General features: G+C 39.9%; 1 protein-coding gene across 1 annotated transcript; it reads right to left on the bottom strand.

The window, feature by feature from the left end:
• Positions 1-787: 787 nt before the first annotated feature.
• On the bottom strand, positions 788-3,587 carry LOC138866357 (uncharacterized). Its single transcript, XM_070138881.1, has 6 exons — positions 3,539-3,587; positions 2,783-2,940; positions 2,395-2,528; positions 2,221-2,278; positions 1,772-1,942; positions 788-874 (listed from the first exon to the last, which is right to left on the bottom strand). Exons 1-6 carry the CDS (start codon positions 3,585-3,587, stop codon positions 788-790), a joined length of 657 nt encoding a protein of 218 aa, XP_069994982.1.
• Between the last annotated feature and the right edge of the window lie 238 nt (positions 3,588-3,825).

Below are 3,825 nucleotides of genomic sequence, written 5' to 3'. Positions count from 1 at the left end.
TTTTCTTTTCTATGCGTCTGCATTGTATTCTGATTTTTACATATATAAAGGGTATGTATACAACATATATGGTATGTAAATTATAGAGGAAAGGTTAAAATTACACACCTAAAAGTAAAAGCGCAAACCGAAGCAATATCTTCATTACTTTTTCCATTAATGGCAAGTAGAAAACATTCGTTTGGGGAAAAAACGCTTTAATGTCATAATAAGGAAGAGGCAAAACGTCCTTTACACAACTCAGAGGAAAGAAAAAAAAAGACTTTTACCAACCAGTTCATCGAAAGATATATATATATGTAAGTGGAGTATATTTTTTGCAATGGTGAAAAGAGAAAAACCATTAAAATTGTTCGATTGTTGCTCGTCTTTAACAGAAGATAATGTATATTATCAGTAATGTATAGTAATTGAATACATTTGTTCTTTTCTCGTAATAATAATACAAAAGTCAATTGTTTATTACACACGTAATGTCTTATTCTTAAAGATGTCCCAAATAGTGACAGCGTTTGTCCAATATATAGATGATGAATATTCATACAGATTTGCGAGAACAACGCGACTCGTCACGAGCTATTGTCTCACCACATACCAGGCGAAAAAACAAACAGAAGTACTGTCCACCCATTCGTAAGAACGGCTTTGGAGCACAGTATTTCGCTCAAATTGCACTCTTTTTCATTACTTGAAAAAGGTAAAGCCCCATGTTCTAGATAGGCAGAATAAGACACCTCTTTGCTGGTCCTCGCAGCACATCCTTCTGCTTATTGACCTGCTCGTTCCGCTAGTTCACGCAGTCTGTTTCCCTATCAAACATGCCATACCTTGCTGGTGGACTTATCCTGGCCCCACCCTCGAGACTATGCTGGAGCTGGTCAAGAAAAAGTAGTGATTTTGATCATAAATGTAGGTATAACATGACTTCACACGGCACAAGGTATTCTGCAAGACTTGATACGTATTTGGCGATGCGTAATCATACGAGTATTCGAGTTAGATCCTTTGTGAATAAAACGCAACGATTTTATAAAACCATAAGGCAGTAATATTTCTTTGATAAGTATTTAAAAATACTAATAACCCATATGTGGTTGGTTGGAAAGAAGGGCAACAAATTGTCAAAACCATATTCTGAAATGAATTAGCCGTTGAACTAATCGTTTTTAGCCTTCTTTCCTCGCAATTCATCTTCCTTTCCACATACAGATAATATATGTAGACACTGTGGTTTTTTCGAGATGGCACCTCCGACATCGGTTACGGAAGTGTCCTTTGTTGAAAAGAGCATTTACATAGAGGCTTATGGATATTAACTCATCCAGTCATCTTCGCAATCATAGTTTCTCAAAATTTATTACGTAAAAATATGTCATCATTCCTGTAAGTGATAAAATCCGTGAGCACTTTATAACATCAATAGGTTTCATAAAACCTTGATAACAATAATGAATAACATTAATAAAAAAAAGTTTTAACGTATTTTGGCCCCCAGCGATTTTCATTCAGCAGATAAACGTTTGTTGTCACCGCCTCGCGAAAAGAGGTAAAGAAAGCGAATTATTTATACCAAATATGCGCCGAGAGTGAATTTCACCACAGATAAAAATGTTTGTTATCACCAATTTCGACTTGTTTGTTCAGAGTATATTTCTCCTGTAATACTAGCTGCAGCTTTACCAAGGTATTGGTTTACATACGCCAGATTTGCATGCACGCACCAAAGCGCCGGCGTTGCTTTTTGAAGTATTGTAACGCCCGCGACACCGACGGCTCGCGGCGGCTGCGGCGGCTGCGGCGGCTGCGGCGGCGCGGCGGCGGCGACTGCGGAAAGTAAAGACGCATGCGACGACCGCGGTGAGGGCGATGGCAGGGAGCGGAGGCAGCAAGTGGCGTCCAGAGTGAAGGGCAGTGGGGATGGACTGGAGTAACTTTTAAGAACCTACTCATTACATTTTCAAATATTTTTCAACCTTCCTTATGTAGAAATGAAAAACACTTCTTTATATACAAATAAATCTTGTTGACTACTTTAGTCTTGATAAAGATTCTTCATAATACCCAATGGCATGAAAAAGACGCCCAAGAAATCATGTTCAGATGACCCTGCTTGCCATTCCAGACCTACTTGTACCCGTGTTTACCTTGCAGGTAGGCTCTATTCTTCAAGAATCTTGGTCAAACCTGCTTTTAATAAATATTACAGTGTTAAAATCACACTCTGAACAGGTAAGTCGACGTGGAGGTATACGATGACACAGCCGGGGTGTCAAACACGCTGCTCGAGGGTCATATCCTCAAGGACGTCAGTGGACATTGCTATTTCAGTCTGTTAACCGACCGTTTTACATCTTTAATTAAGCCAGTCCTTCGTTATCTAAGATTATCACTTACACTCTATTATTGTCTCCTACGGCTTCTACGTCAACCATATGGTCGTTCCGCTTCGAGTCGACTCTGGCTCGCAAACTGTATATTAGGTAAAATTTGACTCCCTGGGGTAAATGAGACTGACATAGACGGTTTATCTATTAAAGATTACAATGCAAAATGTACTGAACATAATCTTTTAGGCATCGAAGAGTTATCTACATAAAGTCCATCACAAATTTTGTTAAAATATTATCTTTGACATCGAAGGGTAACCTACATAAAGTTCATCAAAATTTTAAAATTTCTAAAACATTTACATGTTTTTACCCACGAAAATTTGAGAAATACCATGTATTGTAGCAACTAGAGCGCCCCCCGCCCTTCCTCCCCGAGACGCCCGCCCGGTTACCTGCTGCCGCCTCCGCTCTCCGCCGCGGTCGTCGCATGCGTCTTTACTTTCCGCAGTCGCCGCCAAAGCGCTCGCCGCCGCAGCCGCCGCAGGCTGCCGCAGCCGCGAGCCGTCGGTGTCGCGGCGTTTGTACTTTCCCGCGCGCAGCAACGCCGGCGCTGAGTGCGACGCGTGCGGAAATAAAACGTATAGTAATATGCCTTGTTTGCCGCAGCTAGTATTACAGGGAGAAATATACTCTGAACAAACAAGTCGAAGGTGGGTGATAACAAACATTTTTATCTGCTGAATGAAAATTTTTTTTCAGGCACCTTATTTGTTATAAATAATTGCACTATTACCCACCTCTTTCGCAGAGGTGAGTGATAACAAACCCGTTTATCTGCTGAATGAAAATCCTTTCTGGAGGCAAAATACGTTAGCTTTTTTTTTAGTAATGTTAAGCACTTCTTCGTTATACAACAAGGTTTTATGAAACTATTGACGTTATAGGTAAAAAGGCTTGTCATACAGGAATGATGACATATTTTACGGCTAAATTTTGAGAAACTATGATTACGGAATGACTCGATGAGGTTAATATCCATAAACTCTATGTAAATGCTCTTTCAACAAAGGACACTGCAACTGATGTCGGAGGTGCCATCTCAGAAAAAACTGCAAGTCATCTCCCTATCATCGTGTATCTGTGTGCGGAAAGGAATAGCTGAATTGCGAGGAAAGAGGAAGAATTGCTGAATTAGTTGGGGCAACTACCGTTTCTGAGATGTTTTGACAATTTGTTGCCCTTCTTCCAACCAACCATATGGGTTATTAGTATTTAAATACTTATCAAGAAATATTACTGCCTTATGGTTTTATAAAATCGTTGCGTTTTATTCATTGGCACCCCAAGCTGATACTGTATGATTACACGCATCGCCAAATACATATCAAGTCTTGGGAGATACATATTCAGTGCCGTGTGAAGTCATGTTATAATTTCCATATTTATGATCAAAATCACTACTTTTTCTTGACCATCTCGTATAGTCGAGGGGGTG

The sequence above is a fragment of the Penaeus vannamei genome, chromosome 25 (genome assembly GCF_042767895.1).
Source record: "Penaeus vannamei isolate JL-2024 chromosome 25, ASM4276789v1, whole genome shotgun sequence".
In the NCBI taxonomy this organism is placed as follows: Eukaryota; Metazoa; Arthropoda; class Malacostraca; order Decapoda; family Penaeidae; genus Penaeus; species Penaeus vannamei.
The sequence above is the reverse complement of the archived record's forward strand: the minus strand, read 5'-3'. Positions and strand labels throughout refer to the sequence as shown.

What these genes read in the sequence shown, in the direction of transcription:
- LOC138866357 (XM_070138881.1), bottom strand. Translation starts at nt 3,587, where the DNA reads ATGGTTGGTTGGAAGAAGGGCAACAAATTGTCAAAACATCTCAGAAAC. An exon ending in GAGAGCGGAGGCGGCAGCAG is followed by an intron (nt 2,529 to 2,782) that starts GTAACCGGGCGG and finishes AATCTTTAATAG; the next exon opens with ATAAACCGTCTATGTCAGTC. An exon ending in GTAGGAGACAATAATAGAGT is followed by an intron (nt 2,279 to 2,394) that starts GTAAGTGATAAT and finishes ACCCTCGAGCAG; the next exon opens with CGTGTTTGACACCCCGGCTG.